General features: G+C 40.9%; 1 protein-coding gene across 1 annotated transcript in view; it reads right to left on the bottom strand.

The window, feature by feature from the left end:
• Positions 1–19,533, bottom strand: part of Susd5 (sushi domain containing 5) — a 50,963-nt gene that overhangs the window by 12,723 nt on the left and 18,707 nt on the right. Inside the window, exon 4 of the mRNA XM_015489537.2 lies at positions 9,454–9,642. Within this exon, the coding sequence (XP_015345023.1) occupies positions 9,454–9,642 (189 nt within the window). The remainder of the gene's footprint in view (positions 1–9,453; positions 9,643–19,533) is intronic.

Here is a 19,533-nt window from a genome sequence, read left to right as displayed (position 1 = left end):
CAGGAAGTACATCCCCCATTGGCTACAAGTACTTCTGTTATCTATGTACTTTTTTTTTTTTTGGAGACAGGGTCTTGCTAAATTTCCCAGGATGGCTTGGAACTCCTGATCCTCTTGCTCAGTCTCCCAAGTAGCTGGGATTACAGGTGTGGGCTACCACACCCAGCTTGATTTACCCATATCTTGAACAAAACCATTGCTTTGTTAATTAGCACTTTGAATACCTGAAATGGCTGTCTATTGGTAAGACAAATGGCCTATTAACTACCATCATAAATATGAGAAGTAGGCTCTCATGGGTAAAATGAAAAGTATGGATAATACCAGGATTGGCTAGAAATATTTGAGAGGTACTTCATAACATGAAATGAGAGGGTACAACCAGTCTGGACTTTAATGGTACCTGAGACTTGAACACTACATGGTCTCGGTTTGGGACCAATGTGTTATGAACCAGGACTGGGAGCAGCATCCATCCATCACCATCCATGCAGAACAGGGTCATCTCTGTGGCCTTGCACTGATCAGGCCACCCTGCTCTTGCTGCCCGATTCCCCTCTAGCCCAGGAACTCCCTGAGAACAAGTCATGTCCTCTCTGCCTTTCTATCCCCATGGTTCATGGTATGGAGTAGACACTGCATAAATGCTTGTTGAATGAATAAATGAGGAAGTGAAGAGGTGAATATATGAGTTTTTATAGAGCTTGATTCAGTCTGGAAGTCCATCAGCGAGGGCAATATATAATTTTTTTTTAATGATGGAGGCAAAAAATGATAAATGAGTAAATGACCTTTGAGTTCCAGTACTGGGCGTAAGTAATGTCTGATTAATTTTCCCTCCTGTGTAATCTATCCCACAAGCTTAACAATGTGAAGTCTTAAAGTACTTGGAATATGGGGAGGAGATGAGCTATGGTCTCCAACCCCACCCTTCCTTGTGTGAGAAACACTGGCCCCAGTTGGAAAAAGTCAGCCCACTCAAGCTGTGGACAGGCCTGGCTTCACTTGGCCCCTTTCCGGGTCAGCCTGAGCTGTGTGTGTGTGTGTGCGTGTGTGTGTGTTAGTGTGTGTCTGAGGTTCTGCTCCCTGAGGCTAGAGCACTCCCGACAGCAGCCCAGGGCCCCTGAGTCAAGCTCTTCCTGTCTCCCCAGGTCTGCAGGTCAAGCTCCTGGCTCAGAAGCAGGTTCTCACTATGTCCCAGTGTTCCCAAGACCTCGGATGAAAACAAGGACAACTGAGTGTTTACAAAACAGCCTCCTCATGAAAAAGCATCCCAAGCCTATTTTCTCCTCTTAGGAAACAGTGAAATTTTGTTATTCACTGAATTTCAACCAAAAAGCAAATTCTGCCCTTAAGATGAAGAGGCCCAGCACTCTGCCTGTGGAGATTTCTCACTTCCTCTCTGCTTTCCTGAGTCTGCACTCTCAAATCACCCAGCAAGCCCTCCCCACCCCGCCCCACCGCGGCGCTCTCCTAGGAAACCTGGGCTAACACAACATGGGGCCTCTGATTTAGACGAGCAATTCTAGGAAATGTAAGCTTTGTGGGTTCCCCTGGCAGACTCCAGATCGTTTATTTGTGCGTTTATATTTGACTGCTACTTTTAGAAGACAGGAGAACACAGATACAAATCAGGAACAAAGGAGGCTTTCCTAGCATACCTGAGGCTTTGGGTTGAGTCCCCAGTAAAACACACACACACACACACACACACAAAACCAGGAGTGAATAGAGAAGGCTGATCTGTGCACTGACAGCTTGTTTTTTTTTTTTTTTTTTTAAGCATTTGGTCATCTATATGTGAATCTATTTTTAAAAAAATATTTTCTTAGTTGTAGATGGACACAATACCTCTATTTGTTTATTTTTATGTGGTGCTAGATCCAACCCAGTGCCTCACGCACGCTCGGCAAGTGTTCTACCACTGAGCCACAGTATTTTTTATATTTAAAGTATACAAAACAATATCATGGGATACATATAGATAGTAAATCGATTACTATAATGAAGCAAATATGAACCTACCCAACATCTCACAGTTACCTTTTTTTGGTTTGCATTTATAGCAGGAGCAGCTAAAATCTATTTATTTAGTATGAATTCCATATACAGTACGATTACATTACATATAGTTCTTATGTCTAAATCTGTAGACTTGAGCCCAGGGCAATGGGCTGTGCCTGTAGTCCCAGCTCCTAGGGAGGCCGAGGCAGGAGGATTGCTTGAGCCCAGGTGTTCCAGACCAATCTCGGCAACATAAAGTTGCCATCTCAAAACACACACACACACACACACACATACACACAGGAATCTCTAGACTTGTTCCGCCTATATGTCTGCTACTATGTGCCCCCTAATCTAGTCTGGTTTTGCCCAGCCTCCACCCTGTTTTGTTCTCTATTTGAATGTCTGCATTTCTTATTAGGGTGCTAAATATACCTGCCAGAGCCCAGAACCCTGGGGTTCTCTTCATGCTGCCACTTCCCATCTTTTTCATGTTATTGCATTTCGGGAAGCTTCTTTTTTCCCTCTGGTCTTGGCTACATAGCCTTTAAAAATAGTAATTTTAAAAACGACAACCAGACATACCAGAAATAACCAGTGGTTCAATAAGCCTCTGAACAAATATGGTAAGATTGACAAGGAACTTCTAAATTCGGTTTCAGGCTCATGCATGATTCTATGAAGGAAATCAACTCCAAAAGATGGAGAAAAACAGGAATTGAAGTTAATGGAAGAAAATGAAAGAATGCCTTTAGAAAAGAGAGAGAATAGAGCAGAAGAACTTTCTGAGAGGGCAGCAAGCTTGAAAGGGGCGTCACCCTGAGGCCCCAGAGTAATCACATCTATACAATGTAGTCTCTGGACTGAGACACATCTGGTTCAAATCCTGTGCCTTTCCAGCCATGAGACAGGCAAGTTGCCTGTAAATTGAAGCTAGCTGTTTCTACTTTTGGACTTGTGACTATTAAATGAGATAAAGTATGGATAATTCCTATCATAGTGAGGGGCACAGGAGACTTGAGGATAATGGGTACGCTCTATATTTTGGTTGTGGTTTCATGCATATAGACATCTGTGATAACTCAGATAATGTTTTATTTCAGATATGTCCAGTTTATCGTATGCTAATAAGCCTTAAACAAAGATTTGGGGTGGGGGACCCATGAGACAGATGGTGTGGAGCAAGCGTTTGGTTTAGGATTGCTTTTTGCTCAGACTGGGGAAGGGAAAAAAGAAAGGCTGTATATTTATATTTATTAATGGACTCAGAGTTAGTGGGGCTGGTAGAGGGCCGTTAGGCTTGGTGACAATTGCTTTCCTGATATTATACCAGAAGCACACACAGAACTTACGAAACTTGGGGTGGAAGGTCTCAGTGGCCTGAGTCAGTCTTAACACTTGGTGGCAGATGCCCTGTGGAGATTTCCAGGTGGAACAAGGGGTATATCATGGAGGAAGAGTCCCTGAGTGTCACTGCAGCTGTTCTCTCCCACTCCAACCACACAGACAGGATGAATGGCCTCACCTGGAGCCAGGGGGCCAAGGTCACAGGACCACCAAGTACTGAGGTCAGGAGAGAGAAGAGGTGTTGGAGACAATGTGAGATGACAACAGGGAGTGGGAGAGTGTTCCGAATGCCACCTTGGAAAGGCCAACACTGGTATCACGTGGCCTGGCACAGAGACTGTTCCTAGGGTGCTGGTGGCCAAGGAGAAAACATGGCTTTGAAGATGAACATGGGATGGCACGATCAGCAGCCCAGAGGAAACCAGATCCAGGATGAAATCGGAGGCATACATATTTAAGGAGAAAGCATCCGGATTTTTCTGTAATCAGAGCAAACACCAATTATAGTTAGATACTGAGTACACGAGAGAGGTATGCCAGACATTTCCTGCTGCCCAGCTGGGAATGGAAATCCAAGAGGAAGATGTGTGGATTTGGACACAGAACAGAAGACTAAATGGTCAGATCCAGACCAGGGTTCTAAGGTCCAAAGCTAGAGAAATACCAACAGAGGGGAGAAAATATCAGGTAAAGTGAGTCCTTACCCATTTAGATTAATGTTCAAGGCTAAAAGAACCTCAGGAACCCCATGTGGGTAACTATGTGATAAACAGTACTCATTTTTCCTTCCTTCCTTCCTTCCTTCCTTCCTTCTTTTCTCTGCATGGTGCTGGGGATTGAACCTAGGAATACTTCACCACTGAGCCACATCCCCATCCCTTTTCATTTTATCTTAAGATAGGGCCTCCCTAAGTTGCTGAGGCTAGCCTCAATCTTGCAATCTTCCTACCTCTATCTCCAGAGTAGCTGGGATTACAGGTGTGTGCCACTGCACCTGGCTAAGGACTCGTTTTTTCATAAGAGCAAATTAAGGATCAGGAAAGTGAAGAGGATTGTTCATTCTCTACTTCTCTTACAATCCTTTCCATCATCGTTTAAATAAGCTCAAGTCTCTTAAAAAGACATCATGTTAAAGCTAACAACTAATCAAGCAAGAAAACAAATTCCCACAAACCTCCTTGGACCCCTGATTTAGTTATATTCTCTGTGTCTTCCCTAGTTCTTTTCATAAACAGTAGAAAATCGAGAGCAAGTTGCTTGCCCTTGGCCCTCATCCTCACCACCTCTGAGGCCAATGTACACTCTCATTTTCATTTCTTTAAATTCTCAGGAAACATGCCTTCTTTAGAAGGTCACCTTTGGCAACACCTCTATTTTCAGCTTCCCTGCTACCTGGTTATCTTCTGCTTCACCATCTCCTTTGAGGCACCCAGTTATTAGTGTTTCCATCAGGGTAGGGAGTGTTTGACTCAACTTTGTACACATAAGACAGAGGATCCTGCCAAATGATGGGATGTGAAATGAGTGAACAGATGAAGAGCCAACCAGCTAGTTAATATCCAAACCCAGATGCAGCCAACACTGACCCTTCCCCCAAATGACCTTTCTCCAATTTGAAGCAATTCCCTAATTTTAAAAAATGTTGATGTTCACTAGAATAGATAAATGTACGAAGTAGTGAAATATCAGCTGAACATATTCTTACAGCATACGTGCACATAGAGATTTCTTGGAATAACACAAGAGACTTTTAAATGTCCAATTACAGAGCAATGAAAACTGTAACCGTCTGTATACTCAGTCAAGTGCAGAAGCCAGAATTCTTTGCTCAGCAGCTGAAAGCGTTCGGAACTCTGCATTGCAGTGAGAAAATAAACACCATTTCCAACACACAAAACCTGCATTTAGTTCTCCTTCTGCTGGGGCCAGTAAACAACCCATTTGACTGGGGTGTGGCACATGGGCTGGTGCAACTTCTGCACCTCATGAGAAATTAATAATTTCAGGGTGAGCAGGCTGCTAGAAGATTCCTCAAAGTATATATTCAGTGCTTGTCCCAGTCTGTGACTTTTTCCTACCACTGTGCAATAAGGCAAGTATATGCACTGAGACAGTTTTTAGAAGCTTTTGTAGCAAATTATTCTTTTTGTATTTGTTCTACATGACAGTAGAATGCACTTGTGAACTTTGACACATTATACAAAAATGGGGTATAATTTCTCATTTTTCTGGTTGTACATGATGTAGAATCACACCAGTCATGCAATCATGTATGCACATAGGGTGATAATGTCTGATTCATTCTACTATCCTTCCTACCCTCATACCCTCCTCCTCTCCCTTCTCTACCTAATCTAAAGTACCTCTATTCTTCCCTAGCTTCCCCCTCTTTCTTGTGAATTAGCATCCAGATATCAGAGAAAACATTCAGTGTTTGGTTTTTTGGCATGATATTTCTATTAGCATGATATTCTCCAGCTATTGTGGGGGGCTAGGAAAAAATAGTTACTTTAGATTAGGTAGAGGGGGAGAGAAGAAAGATGGAAGAATATAGATACTTTGTAGCAATTTAAAGGAGACTTTTGCCTATTTACTGTAACAAAAATTTGCCTTTATATTGCAATGTATTTTTGGCAGGGTTTTGGGGAGTAAACCCAGGGGTGCTTAACCAACACTAAGCCACATCCCCAGACCTTTTTATTTTATTTTATTTTTTTAATTTTGAGACTTGGTAAATTGTTAAGGCTGACTTTGAACTTGCAATCCTCCTGCCTCAGCCTCCTGAGCCACTGGGATTGGAATCTAGTTTTATAGTGATTCATTTTTTATTGCATTTTGCTAAAGTATCAGTCAGCCAATGACTAGGAAAAAAATGATAGTCCACACAGAGTTTGAAAAGTAGTGAAATGGACTATTTCAACAACAAATGTCATTAAAAGGTACTACAAAAGTAAAGAACTAAGCTACAAAATGGGAAGGAATATTTCTAAAACATGAATTATGATCATGTTATGTGAAAAATCATTTCAAATTTTTAGAAAAACAGGCAAAGTGCTTAAACAAGCTGGGTGTGGTGGTGACTCTGGAGGCTGAGGCAGGACGATCTCAAGTTCTAAGCCAGGCTCTGCAATTTATCTAGGCTTTAGGTAACTTTGTGCATTCAAAATAAAATTTCAAAATAAATATGAAAAGGGGGACAGGAAATACGGTGGAATGAGATGAACATCATTACCCTGGGTACATGTATGACTGTACATATGATGTGATACTATATCGTGTACAACCAGAGGAAATGAAAAGTTGTGCTGCAATTGGGTACAATGAATCAAAATGCATTCTGCTGTCATATATACCTAATTAATTAAAATTAATAAATTAATAATAAATCATNACCTTCTAAAGAAGGCATGTTTCCTGAGAATTTAAAGAAATGAAAATGAGAGTGTACATTGGCCTCAGAGGTGGTGAGGATGAGGGCCAAGGGCAAGCAACTTGCTCTCGATTTTCTACTGTTTATGAAAAGAACTAGGGAAGACACAGAGAATATAACTAAATCAGGGGTCCAAGGAGGTTTGTGGGAATTTGTTTTCTTGCTTGATTAGTTGTTAGCTTTAACATGATGTCTTTTTAAGAGACTTGAGCTTATTTAAACGATGATGGAAAGGATTGTAAGAGAAGTAGAGAATGAACAATCCTCTTCACTTTCCTGATCCTTAATTTGCTCTTATGAAAAAACGAGTCCTTAGCCAGGTGCAGTGGCACACACCTGTAATCCCAGCTACTCTGGAGATAGAGGTAGGAAGATTGCAAGATTGAGGCTAGCCTCAGCAACTTAGGGAGGCCCTATCTTAAGATAAAATGAAAAGGGATGGGGATGTGGCTCAGTGGGTAAGTGTCCCTAGGTTCAATCCCTGGTACCAAAGAAAAAAATAAAAGTATTTAAACGGACATTTTATATGAGGACACTTTAATGCTTAATGAGCCCTCAACTTCACTATCAGCAGAGAAATGAATATTGTGACTAAAGTTACTACAGAACAGCCACCAGATTGGCAATCCTCAAGGTCAGTGAGGATGCTGAACAAGGGCCCTCACACATATCTGGGGGACAGCAAACTGATCAAAATACTTTAGAAAACTTTTTGGCAGCAACTGCTTAAACTAAGACACACATACCCTGTGGGCAGGAATTCCACTCCTAGGAACCAACGGAAAAATGTTCACACCAAAAACCGTTGCAATGTAGCTCATGACAGCCACAAAATAAAAACAAGTTAAATGTCCACCAGCAGCAGACTGGATAAGCTGCTGTGTCCACACTGTGATGGTAAACAGCGGTGAGGACTACAAACCCTTGCTTTAGGGAACGGCCTGGATAACTCTGATGGGTGTTCACTCTGCAGCTCCCATCTGCAGGACACTGCAGGGACAAGCTGTCCTACCAAGGCCTTCAGGAATGCTGTGGCACTGGAATCATTCCCTTCTGAAGAACCATCCCTCACTAGGCACTCAGGTGTTATGGGAGGTGAGGGACCACCCCTGAAGGACTCTTGGGTGACAGCAAGGCATTGTCATTAGGGAACAATTCAGGGTCTGGCGTGAGGTCTCAGACACAGAACTCATGAGTCCAGGTCTGTGGGGGGAGCTGTTCAAGGTCCCTGGTAGGTGCTGGGCCCCACTGGGGTGGGAAGACCAGGCCTTGCTGTGATGTGAACATAGTGCTCTCTACTTCTGGGGAAATTCCCAAGGGGTTGGGCAGAGGGAAGACTGTAGAGACCTGGAACTCCCGGGAATGTGACGATGGCATTGGAACATCTGGGGAAATCAGATCAGGTTTGGAATTGGAACATCTGGGGAAATTAGATCAGGTTTTTGTTGCTCAGAGTCTACTAGAACTCTTTTTAGTCTCAAGTAAGTATTCAGAATCACACAACTACCACAAGCCACCCCTGGCACCGAAGGGTCCAGGACAAAAGGTAGACAAGGTGGCGGGTCAGGGCAGGCGGTTGTCACCAGTGAAGAAGCCTGCACAGCTGTCCACACAGCTGTCCTAGAATAGTCTGCTTGCTCCAACCACCACCCTCCAGTCCCTCACAATTGTTCAGGTGCAAGGGAACAGGACTCACATGTATAAGTCCAGATCCACCACTTTTAGAAGTCCCACAAAGACCAATATCCCAATTTATATATATATTAGTTGTAGAAAGACAAATACCTTTAGTTTGTTTATTTATTTTTATGTGGTACTGAGGATTAAACCTAGTGCCTCACACATGCAAGGCAAGTGCTCTACCACTGAGCCACAACCCCAGCTCCCCAATACCCCAATTTCTTGTAGTAACCACACCATAGTTCTTGGGGTCCCCATAAGAGTCATATCCAGATGCGAGAATCACCATATGCAGGGAAGCCCAGAGGTGAGCTCCCTTTACATGTATTCATTAAAATCCTCCCAACCCAGTTTACCACTTGGGGGTCACTCTTATCAGAAGTGATGTAGCTTGTGTAACACAGTTATTGTTCCATCTTGACCAGTTTTCCAAGGAAATAAGTAAAGGAGTTAACCCAGGATCAACTCCATCCTTAGAGAAGAAAGGAGGGTTTTATTTATTTTAATTTTTTATTTTTTGAGGATGCCAGGGATTAAACTCAGGTGCACTCAACGTCTGAGCCACATCCCCAGCCCTATTTTATATTTTATTTAGAGACAGAGTCTCACTGAGTTGCTTAGTGCTTCACTTTTGCTGAGGCTGGCTTTGAACCCGAGATCCTCCTGCCTCAGCCTCCAGAGCCTCTGGGATTATGGGTGTGTGCCACAGAGCCCAGCAAGGGGGTTTTATTAACCTTTTACCCCCAGCAAGGAAGATGAAGAGCTCAGTTGTAGGGATGTTGCATTTAAAATGCTGCAGAAGCCCACGCAGAGATGTTGCCAGGCCCAGAGCTCAGCAGAATAATCTGAATAATCTTTATGAGACACCTTAATAATAAGACACCTCGGTGTAAAAGGAGCCCACTGCAGGAAGCCAGCAAGCAGAACAGGACCCTCTGCTAGCACCTCCTGGGCTCTGTGTGGCAGGTGGGTGGCCCAGCCCAGGTGCTTACCTTTCCCACAGGCCTGCACCAGGCCGTACCATTCCCCGCAGCTGTTGCACAGCAAGGTGAAGGCCATTTCTCGCTGGCCTGGAACAGGCCCCGGGGCACATACATACAGCAGCTCATCCCCCATCTCCAAGCCCGTTCGGCCCTGCAGGATGGTGTGTGGGAACGAAGGCGGGTCTCCACAGGGCTTCTCTGAGGAAAAGGAATCACAGTTAGTTTTTCCAAACTATTCAGAATGCTCTGTGAGAAAATAAACCAAAAAAACCCTACCCTACCCCTAACCCCTTGTCCCACAGAGTGCTACAGCTTTGTACTTTAAAATTGCCAGACAACATGACCTTCTGATGTGACCTTGAAAGAAGAACCCAGAGATACAGGGCTAGCAGCAGCTCCTTTTTGCCGGATGAATAAGTACCACTGTTGAACACTAAAATGTGACAGACTGCAGCTGCAAGGGAAGGTGTCCCTCCCCTCCCTCAACCTCAAGGTCGAAGGTAACAGGGTTCACCAATGTAGCCATACAAAAGATAAAGGCACAGTCTGAAAATAATATCGTATAATATTTAAGACATAAATGGGATTACATCATATGTATTACTGAGTACCTTGCTTTTTTATTTTAATAAAGTATTTTTTTTGAGAATTTTTAGGTTCACAGCAAAGTTAAGAGGTAAGTACATGGAGTTCCCATACACTCACTTCCCTCCTCCCATACAAACACCCCCTACTCTCAACATCCACCCCCAGTGGGATATTTGTTAGACTTGATGAATCTACATAGACATCTCATCACCTGAAGTCCATACTTACCTGAAGGAGCACTCTGGGTTTTGTACATTCTATGAGTTTAGACAAATGCTTGATGACATGTATCCACCACTGCATTATCATACAGAGCAGTGTCACTGTCTTAAAAAAAATCCTCAGAGACATGCTCATTTATTCCTCCCTCCCCCAATCCTTGGCAACCACTGATTCTTTGATCAAGAGTGTGATTGCTGGATCACGTGGGAACAGTATTAGTTTTGGAGAAAATTGCCAAACTGTCTTCCGAAGTGGCCATGACATTTTCCTTCCCATCAGCATTGAATGAGAATTGCCATTGCTCCACGTTCTTGTCATCATTTGGGGGGTGTCAGTGTTTTGGATTTGGGACATTCTGATGGGAATGTAGTGGTAACTGTTGTTTTAATTTGCAATTTCCTAACGACGTGTGATGTTGCCCATCTTTTCATCACTAGCCATTTGCCTATCCTCTTCTCAAATGAGGTGTCTGTTCAGTTCTTTTGTACAACGTTTAACCAAGTTGTTCATTTGTTCATCGTATTATTGTGGAGTTATAAGAGTTCTTTGTATGTTTTGCATAGCAATCCTTGATTAGATGCATCTTTGGCAACTATTCTTCCCAGTCTGCAACTTGTCTTCTCATTCTGTTGACATTTAATTTAATAAATCGAACTCATCAGTCCATGGATCATGCCTTCTATGTCACATCTAGAAAGGCATTGCCATAGACACGGTCATGTAGGGTTTCTATGTTTTTTCTAAGAGTTCTATTGTGTGTTTTATATTTGGGTTTATCATCCATTTTGAGTTGACTTTTTGTGGCGTGGGGATTGAACCCTGGGCTTTGTGCATGCGAGGCAGGCACTCTACCAACTGAGCTATATCTTCGGCCCACTTGAGTTGATTTTTTGTGAAAAGTTTAAGGTCTGTCTCGGGATGTCCAGTTTTTTCAGTGTCTATGTTGACAAGACTATCTTTACTCCCTTGTACTGCCTTTGCTCCTTGATCAAAGATCAATTGACTGTATTTATGTGAGTCTATTTCTGGGCTCTCTCTTCTGTCCCATTGATCTCTTAGCCTATTCTTTTGTGAATTTCAGTGTCTTGATTACTTTATAGAAATATAGAAATCTTGAAGTTCAATAGTGTCTTTTTCCATTTTCAGTTGGCTATTCTGGGTCTTTGGTTTTTGCATATAATCTATAGAATCAGTTTCTTCGTAGCCATAAAATAATGTGCTGGGAATTTGGGGTGTTGAGTCTACAGATCAAGTTTGGAAGAACTAATATGTTGGTAGTATTGAGTCTTCCTATTCATGCACATAGAATCTCTCCCCATTTATTTATTTCTTTATTTCATCAGAGTGTTATTGTTTTCTTCATAACAGATCTTGACATATTTTGTTAGATTTATACCTAAGTATTTCATTTTTGGGGGTGCTAATGTAAATGATAATGTGTTTTTAAGTTCAAATTCCACTTGCTCATTGCTGGTTTATAGGAAAATGATTCTCTTTTGTACATTAATCTTGTATCCTTCAACCTGCTATTATTATATAATAATAATTATATTATTATATAATTCATCTGGATTTTCTACATAGACAATTATGTTATCTGTAGACAAAAAGTAATTTTGGTTCTTCCTCCCCAGTACCTTTTGTTTCCTTATGGTATTAGCTGCAACTTCCAGTATAATGTTCAAAAACAGTGGTTAGAGGGAACCTCCTTGCCTTATTCCTGATCTTAATGTCACCAGCAAGAATGACATTAGCTGTAGGGTTTCATTTTTTTTTCTTTCATATTTTTTTGGAGGGGTACCAGGAGTGCTTAGTTACTGAGACATTTCCCCAGACTTTTTTCCCCCTAAGTTTTTAAAATATAGTTGTAGATAGACAGCATGCCTTTATTTTATTTATTTTTTTAATGTGCGCTGAACCCAGTACCTCACTCATGCTAGGCAAATGCTCTGCCACTGAGCTGCAGCCCCAGCCCTCTCCAGCCCTTTTTATTTTTTATTTTATTTTGGCACAGAGTCTCACTAAACTGCTTAGTGCCTTGCTAATTTGCTAAGGCTGGTCTCGAACTTGCAGATTCTCCAGCCTCAGCCTCTGGAGCTGCTGAGATTACAGGCATGCACCACCACACCTGGCAACTATATGGTTTTTACAAATATTCTTTACCGAATTAAGGAAGTTGCCCTCTATTTCTGTATTGATGAAGAGTTGTTTTTTTTTTTTTAAATCATGAATTGGTGTTGAGTCTAATTAGATGCTTTTTCTGCATCTATCAATATGATTATGTAATTTTTCTTCAATAGTTTGTTGATCATATTGATTCAATTTGTTTAACAGATATAGGCCTATTCAGAATATCTATTTTTTTCTGAATTCGTTTTATCTTATTTTATTTACTTATGTATTTTTAATATTTTTTTTAGTTATTGATAGACCTTTATTTTTATTTATTTATATGTGGTACTGAGAATCAAATCCAGTGCCTCACACATGCCAGGCAAGTGCTTTACGGCTGGGCCACAACCCCAGCCCCAATTTATTTTTTGATGATTCTAGGGATTGAATCCGGGAGCGCATGTACAACTGACCCACATTCCTAGTCCTTTTTATTTTTTTTTATCTTGAGACAAGGTCTCACTAAGTTGCTGAGGCAGGCCTTCAACTTGCAATCTTCCTGCCTCAACCTCCTGAATCTCTGGGACTACAGGGCCTGAATTAGTTTAAGCAGATTGTGTCTTTTAAGAAATTGGTCCATTTTATCTACATTATCAAAGTTGAGGGCACAGAGTTATTCATAACATACTTTCATTATTCTTTTAGTGTCAATGGTGTCTATATTGACTTTCCATCTTTCATTTTTGATAGCAAGTCTTGTTTTCTTTTCTCTCCTTTTCTTCTTATTAACTTGGCTAGAAATTTATCAATGCTATTGATCTCTTCAAAGAAGCAGCTTTTGGTTTTGATGCTTTTCTCTATTCTTTTCCTATTTTTAATATCATTGACTTTTGCTCTATTTTTTTATTTGCCTTTTCCTCTGCTTACTTTGGATTTAATTTGCTCTTCTTCTTTGAACTTCCTAAGGCAGAAGCTTCTATTGGTGACTCTGGATCTTCTTTCTTTCCAGTATATGCATTCAATGCTGTAGATTCCCAGCACTGCTTTGCACAGATTTTTGACAAGTTGTATTTTATTCTCATTTAATCTATTTAAATTTTTTCTTTTAAGTTTTTTTGACCACACATTATTTAAAGTGTATTATTTATTCCCTCTCTGCTTCCTAATTGCTATATCCTGAGTTGCTTTCCTCCTCCACACCTTTCTGCCATGATGTTCTGCCTCACCTCAGACTCACAGCCATGGAGTTGACCTTCTATGGACTGAGACCTAGGAAACCAGGCGCACCAGATAAACTTTCCCTTCTCTTAAAACAAAAGTGTATCATTTAATCTTCAACTATTGGGGGATTTTCCAATTCTCTTTCTATTTTTTAAATTTCTAAATTGTCCAATGTTATCTGAGAGCAGACATGATGATTTCTATTCTTTGAAGTTTACTAATGTTAAGAATTTATGGCCCAGAATGTGGTATATCTTATGGGATTGTCCCATGTGAGGTTGAGGAGAAATGTGTAATCTGCTGTGATTTGATCAAGTAGTCTCTGGAGGCCAATTACATCTGATTGATTGATGATGATGATTGCTGATGATTTCAACTATGCAGTTACTGCTCTGCCTGCTGCATTTGCCCATTTTGATAGAGAGGCATTAAAGTCTCCAACCGTAATATGTTTCTCCTTGCACGTCTATCAGTTATTTTCTCACATATTTTGATGCTCCATTGTTAGGCACATATTAAGTGTATGTTTCCTTTTTTTCATTCATAACTTTCCTTGCTCTAAAGTCTGCTCTGAAAACAATATCACTACTCCAACTCTCTTCCGATTGGTATTAGCATGGTATATATTTCTCCATTCCTTTATTTAAACATATATGTCTCTATATGTAAAGTGGGTTTCTTGTAAACAACATCTTGTTGGGTCTTGTTGTTTTTATACACTATGACAATATCTGAATTTTAATTGGTGTATCTAGACCACTGACATTTAAAGTGATTATTGAAATAGTTGAATTAATATCTACCATAGTTGTTACTGTCTTCTATTTGTTAACCTTGTTGTTTGTTCCTATTTTTGTCTTCCACACTTTTCTGCCTTTCGTGGGTTTTTGTTTGTTTATTTTGTGCCAACGATTGAGCCCAGGGGCACTTAACCACTGAGCCCCATCATCAGCCATTTTTTATTTTTTATTTTGAGACAAGGTCTTGCTAAGTTGCTGAGGCTGACTTTGAACTTGCATTCCTTCTACCTCAGCCTTCCACTGGGATCACCGGCATGTGCCATTGCTCCTGGACCTTTTGTGGTTTTAGTTGAACATTCTGTGATCCTATTTTCTCTCTTAGCATATCAATTATCCTTTTTTTTTATACTTCTTAGTGATTGCCCTAGAGTTTGCAACATACATTCACAAATAAATCAAGTCTACTTTTGTTTTTTTGAGACAGGTTCTTGCTATATCGTTCAGGCTGACCTTGAACTCCTGGATGCAAGTGATCCTCCCGCCTCAGCCTCCCAGAGTTGCTGGGATTACAGGCATGCATCGTTGCACTTGGTCCCAAGAATACCTTCAAATAACACCATACTTCTTCCCAAGTGGTACATAGACCTTATAAAAGCAAATTATTACTAATTCCCCCACCTGTCCCTTGTATCAACGCTGTCATTCATTTCGCTTATACATAAACACATGCACACGAGTGCACACGTGCACGCACACACATACACAATCTTGTTGCTATTATTGTTACAAACTGATTAGTTAGATCAATTAAGAATGTGAAAAATAAAAGTTTTAATTTTATTTTCAGTTATTCATTCTGATACTCTTTGTTTACACAGATCCAAATTTCTGACCCATATCATTTTGCTTCTTCAGGAACTCCACTTTAACATTTCTTGCAGGGCAGGACTACTTGCTACAAATACCTTCCATTTTTTGTGGTCTAACCGATTATTTTTCCTTCACTTTTGAAGAGTATTGTGCAGAGTGTACAATCCTAGGTTGGTGTATGTGCTTTTTTTTTTTTTTCTTTTCAACACTTGAATCATTTCACTATGTTCTCCTTGCTTGTTTGCTTGTTGAGGAGAGACCAGATCTTATTCTTACTTACTCCTCTATAGGTGAGGTGGTTTTCCCCCTCTAGATTATTTCAAGATTTTTTTTTCTTTATCTTCCATTTTTGTAGAGTTTGCGAATGATATGTCAATGTGTAGGTTTTGTTTGGTTTTCCTTTCTCTCTCTCTCTCTCTTTTTTTTTTTTTTGCATTTATCTTGCTTGGTGTTCTCTAAGCTCCCTGAATTTGTGGTTTGTTGTCTGACATTAATTTGGGGGAAATTCTCAGTCTATCATTGTTTCCTTCATTCTCTTCTGGTGTTCCACTTTTTGTAGTGCCCCACAGTTTTTGGGTAATCTGTTCTGGCTTATTTTTCAGTCTTTTTTTTTTCCTCTTTGCTTTTTAGTGTTATTACTATCATATCCTCAAGCTCAGAGTTTCTTTCCTTAGCCTTGTCCACTCTACTAATTACCCCAGGGGAGGCCATCTTCATTTCTGTTATAGTTCTTTTTCCTTCTCCTTAGCATTTTTTCTTTTATTCTTTCCTAGCATCTCCACCTCTCTGCTTACATTATGCATCTGTTCTTGCATCTACTTTTTCTGTGAACGTTCTTAGCATAGTCATCAGAATATTTTGGAAAAAACTCCCTGATCTGATAATTCCAACATCCCTGCCACATCTGAGTCTGGTTCTGATGCCTGCTCCGTCTCTTCAAACTGCTTTTTGCCTTTCAGCATGCCGTTTACCTTTTGTTGGAAAGTGGACATGATGTACTGGGTAAAAGAAACTGTAGTAAATAGACATGAGTAACGTAATGGTACGCTATGCGGGGAGAAGAAGCATTTTAATAGTGTCCTATGATTTGATCTCAGTTGTTTGGTGAGCCTGTGCCCCTAGACCATGAAATTTACCATTGCTTCTCAGTTTTATTTCCTTCCGTAGTGGGAAAGAATGGCCAGAATGGCCTAGAATTGGCCACCTCCCATGTTGGTTAGGCTTTGAAGAAACACTAGCAGATTAGGTTCTGGTAAAGCCATTTCTCCTGTGGACAGGACCTGTGAAAAACAGAATGCTCTGTTCTATTTCCAAATAGTTCCTTTTCTCTTCTTCCTGCCAGAAAGGACAAGGGAATTTTTCTCTGGTATTCCTGGTGAGGACTTGGTAGAGTTTCTGGAGGTAAAACTTCTCAAAGCATGCCCCCCACCCAACGCCACTACAAATGGCCTCCTGGCATGAACCCACAGACCCATCCACACTGACCCTCCAGCAATTTGTGATTCTCCTACCCCAGTGCTGGTTCCCTGGAGGTTTCTGCCGTTGGGTTTCTGCTCCATTGAGCCACTTCTCCTCTCTAGGGAAATGGACACTTGCCGCAGTCTGGCTGGACACAAAATAAAGCCTTGTAGATTCAAACAGCAACTCTTTATTCCGGAACTCTCACCAGCTCTCTGCCCACACTACCTGGGAATACACCGCCTCCACCAGGCTCCGAGCGCCAGTTCTCTCAGAACTCAAGGGGAACTCCAAAGGAGCAAACGCCTGAGGCAGCAGGATATGCCCTAATCCCAGCAGGATCCGCCCTAATCCTGGAGCCACCCTAATCCCTGAGCAGGGTCACCTTTCAACCCAAAATGCCATGCGTCATTCCTACTTAGCTATGGCTCTCAGCAGACACTTGATAAATTGACTAGTCTTATGCTACTTCTCAATTATTTTGTAGGTAGGGACTTGGTTTGTGGATTCCTTAGGTCTTACAGCAGGGTTTCAATAGCGTCAACATTAATTTCTATTCTTTTCTATTCCAAGGAAAGATTTCATAAAAGATCTTTATTTGTCAAACAAATGTGCACTAGTAATATCAAATAAGTGTGTACTAGTGAACATATTGTTTGGCTCATTTTTCAATTTAAAAGGGCATCTACTGCCAGTTAGAACTTCTGATGACCAGAGTTTCCACTGAGTTTAAAACTCAAAAAACTCGTCATTCTCTATATCTGCCTCTCTCCAGATTTGGGGGCAGTGTTATGCCCTGTGATATTGCTTCTCTAATGGACTTAAAAAGAGTTGCTTATCTGTCAGTTTGATGTGCTTACCAGGACAGTATGGTGCTTCTAAAACACTTAGGTGCTGGGCTAGAAGTCAGAAGTGGTTTTCGGTTTGGTTTTTGATGTCCCTTCTATAGTTTACCTCCAGCTTTGAAAGGCTACATTGCAGTACACATTCTTTAACCTTCAGACAGACATTGATATTGATTCTGATTTTTCACCATAATAAACAACGTTACCATGAACAGTCTCCTATGTACACGTTTTCTACATTGCTTATTTCTTTAGGATAAACTTGTAGATGTGGAAGTGTTGCACCAAATTGTTAGAGTGACTTTTTGTTTTTTCAAAAAAGAAGTTTGTTTGTTTGTTTTTGTTTTTGAGACAGGGTCTTTCTATGTTGAGCAGGCTGGTCTCAAACTTGTAACCCTCCTGCCTCAGCTTCTTGAGTAGCTGAAATGAGAGGTTTGTGCCACCATACCTGGCTGAGGAAATACTTTTTCATTCAGATTTCCTCTTCTAATTTTACAAGTTGCTTTCCTTTAGTCCTTATGCAGACTAATTACCTAATAAGGACCCTGCTTAAAAGGAGATATGCTGAGAAAAGATGAAAATAGAAAATACAACTTGTGCTTTTAAGTGACCCCACTTGCCCTAAGAGCTTGTAGTTTGGGTAGCACTTTTTCAAAGAGACTCAACACCATGCACATTCTTTAATATGAGAGAAATTTTGCATGTAAAAAGATGTGGGATATAAAATACATATCCCATAGCACAGAACAACTGTCTTCATTTTGTCCAAAACCACCCTGTTTGGATTTCATCTTTATGGTAAGAAGGGATAAAGAGTCATCCATAAGTTGCCACAAATCTAGAGACACCCTCAATATTGGGGCAAGGTGGGGATATCATCCCAATATACCTTCTGAAGGACAAACTACTCCCATTAGCCTCTATCAATTCAGACCAATGGAATTCCATACCAATGGGTATCTCAGGACAGAAGGCTCATTCTTTCTCTCCTCCATGCTCAGCTGCCTATGGCCCACCTGAGGGCACTCCTCCGTTCTCCTCCTTCAGGATCTAACTCTGGGAGAATGGAGGCTCTTCATCAAACTCTGTCAAAGAACAAATACTTGCAGTCTCACATAGTTCTGTGTATAAAACACCAGTTCCTTGGAAGGAAAATCCAGGAGCAGGGCAATTGTTCTGAAAATAAAGGGGAACCTCAGGTCAAATCCACAGCCCAGACTCTGAGGATCTCCTTTTTCAGAGTTAATTTCCAGATTGACAAGGGCTAGAATCTGGTTCAGGAAAACCACAATCAGGCTCCTGAGAGTCTGGGTACACAAGCCATATGTTTCTGGATTTCCCAGAAATGTTCAAATCAGGAAACACACTGCTTCTGAGTTGGTGTGATTCAGGAGCTCCAGGACAACAGTTTCATGCATTAACACAACCAAGTGTATGCCAAAAACACCACTCACATCCAGGTGCAACTTGAATTAGTCTCTTTCACTAACCTTTTCATCTTGAACCTCACAAGAGAGCTATCGAAAACAGCTTGGCTATACACTTGAACCCACTTCTCCTCTCTAGGGAAATGGACAGTTGATAAATGTACTAGTTTTATGCTACTTTTCAATTATTTTGTAGGTAGGGACTTGGTTTGTGGATTCCTTAGGTCTTACAGTAGGGTTTCAATAGTGTCAACATCAATTTCTATTTTTTTCTATTCCAAGGAAAGATTTCATAAAAGATCTTTATTTGTCAAACAAATGTGCACTAGTAATATCAAATAAGTGTGTACTAGTGAACACACTGTTTGGCTCATTTTTCAATTTAAAAGGGCATCTACTGCCAGTTAGAACTTCTGATGACCAGAGTTTCCACTGAGTTTAAAACTTAAATGAAGACAGGAGCATTTATCTTGAGAAACTGTAAGACTCTAGCCTGCAAGCCCCGTTACTATTTCACAAACCAAAGATGTGGAAATTGGGATACAAAGGTTTGACCTTTCCTTCATTCTTTGGTGTTATCTGAACTGTGTGACAAAGTCCTCTTTA

Source organism: Marmota marmota, unplaced genomic scaffold, assembly GCF_001458135.2.
Source record: "Marmota marmota marmota unplaced genomic scaffold, marMar, whole genome shotgun sequence".
In the NCBI taxonomy this organism is placed as follows: domain Eukaryota; kingdom Metazoa; phylum Chordata; class Mammalia; order Rodentia; family Sciuridae; genus Marmota; species Marmota marmota.
Note: the sequence above shows the minus strand (reverse complement) of the source record. Positions and strands in the feature narration are given on the sequence as shown.